This window comes from Cucumis melo, chromosome 6 (assembly GCF_025177605.1).
Source record: "Cucumis melo cultivar AY chromosome 6, USDA_Cmelo_AY_1.0, whole genome shotgun sequence".
NCBI classification, from domain to species: domain Eukaryota; kingdom Viridiplantae; phylum Streptophyta; class Magnoliopsida; order Cucurbitales; family Cucurbitaceae; genus Cucumis; species Cucumis melo.
Window position 1 is genome coordinate 26,690,840 of NC_066862.1, and position 1,972 is coordinate 26,692,811.

A 1,972-nucleotide genomic window follows, 5' to 3' on the forward strand; every position below is an offset into this window, starting at 1 on the left:
TTAGTTTTATTTTATTTTTTAGTTTTATTTTATTTTTTATTTTTTTATTCTACTCAAGGTTGTTCTTTTGATTTGCTTTAAGATTTCAATTTGAAAAAAAAAAAACTAAGTGTGGGGAGTCAGAGGGATGTGAGAGATTTTAGTGCTAGAAAAAAAAAGAACAAAAATAATTTTTTATTAGAGATTTATTTGATTCAAGTGTGTTGATTATGTCTTTTGTTGACATAAAAGACTTATAAAATAAATTAATAAGATTTCTTTTTTATTTATCAATTCAATTAATATGATAAATAATAGAGTTTAATCATCCAAATATATAGAAGTTGGGTCATTATTTCGTTAAAGAATTAATAGAATTCTAACAACATAGATGGCCAAAATAAACTTCAAAAGTTCATAGACAAAAATAGAACGGTTTATAAAAGTTGAAGGACAAAAATAGATTAAGATATAAAGTTTTAGCATTAAAATAGAATTTTAATTTTAAAAAATAAAACATTTTAAAGAATATATTAATTAACCGAAAGGACCTTTTTGTTTTTTTGCACAAATATTCGAAAACCGAAAGCAAAAGCATCAAACCTTATTTTAATTTATCAAAAAATACATAAGAGAATAACATGAATAGTAATAATTACTTCCCCAATATAAACCCTAAAACTAAAAAAGAATACAGCAAAAAGGAAAGAACAAGGAAGCATCTCTAACTCTCCTGAGTTGCTACAAAAAACAATGGCTTCACACACAGATCCCAATACCAATTCTTCTATTTTTCTTCTTCTATTTTACTTTCTCCTTATTGCACTCCACAATTTAAATATCAATGGGTGACAAATTTTCTTGGTAGTTGAAATCCCAAATAAATGCTCTTTGCCCTCATACCCAAGTGAGAGAAACCCACGATTCTCTTCTCTATATAAATTGGAGGGCCCTCCCATTGGCTGACTTCACCAAAAAGCCCCCTTGCAAAATCAACACAAAAGGGTAAAATTATCAAACTAGAGATCAAGAGAAGATGAGCAGAAGCACTAAGACCTCCATGGGAGAAGGCAAGATGAAGAAGGAGAAGAAGGTTTCATGGAGATCAAGATCGTCTCTTGGAGGTTATATACGAGAGCAAAAAGGAAGGCTTTACATTATTCGAAGTTGCATCGTAATGCTTCTTTGTTGGCATGACTGAATTTGACGATGTTCGATCTTCGTACCTCATTTCTTGCTCATCAAAAGAGCTCATGCTAATAGAGATACTTTCAACGAGTTGAGTATCAATTCATGGAGATCAAGATGATCATCTCCCTTTTTGTTTAATTAGTTTATATGTTTCTCAACATTTTGCCATCTTCAAAATGTAAATAGTAGAGAGAAAAAAGATGGTGATGCTTCTGATCTTTTTGGCTTCGTAGGGAAGAGTACTGGTGTTAAATTCTAGTTTTGATTAGTTTTAGTTACTTGGTAGAGCTCTTGATACGAAAATTGAATTTTTCTTCATACACTCTTGTTCCTATTTTCTTCCTCTTTTGCTTCACTTTGTGCATTTAAAATACCATTTTTGTTTTGGTGTTAATTATGAACTTTTGTTTTTTGTTTCCAGTTATATGGCAGCATAATCGTAAAAAAAAAATGACAATTTAACAAAATATTTACAACATATATCAAAATTTTATATTCTATCAACAATAGACGTTGATAGATATTGATATGCCTCTATCAATCATATTGATAGATAACAATAGAAGTCTATCGGTGTCTATTATTGATAGAATCTGAAATTTTGTTATATGTTTAAAATTCTTTTAATTTTTTTTTACGATATTCAAAATTTCTGAGTGCTTTCTAAGAATTTTAAACGTTCATAACCTTAATTTTTCTTCTAAATTCATAATATGACATCATTGAAAAATAATGAGATTTGGTTAAACACATGGAAGAAAAAAGAAAAAAGTTTTAGTTATAACTTTTTTTTAATAAAAAT

At 28.2% G+C, this 1,972-nt stretch overlaps 1 protein-coding gene across 1 annotated transcript; it reads left to right on the forward strand.

Moving 5' to 3' along the window:
• Positions 1-874: 874 nt before the first annotated feature.
• LOC103500144 (small polypeptide DEVIL 3) lies at positions 875-1,324 on the forward strand. The gene has a single exon (XM_008463352.3). It carries the CDS (start codon positions 1,016-1,018, stop codon positions 1,178-1,180), a length of 165 nt encoding a protein of 54 aa, XP_008461574.1. The 5' UTR covers positions 875-1,015; the 3' UTR covers positions 1,181-1,324.
• Positions 1,325-1,972: the final 648 nt, after the last annotated feature.

Excerpts from the sequence above, each read along its gene's own strand:
- LOC103500144 (XM_008463352.3), top strand. The coding sequence starts at position 1,016 with ATGAGCAGAAGCACTAAGACCTCCATGGGAGAAGGCAAGATGAAGAAG.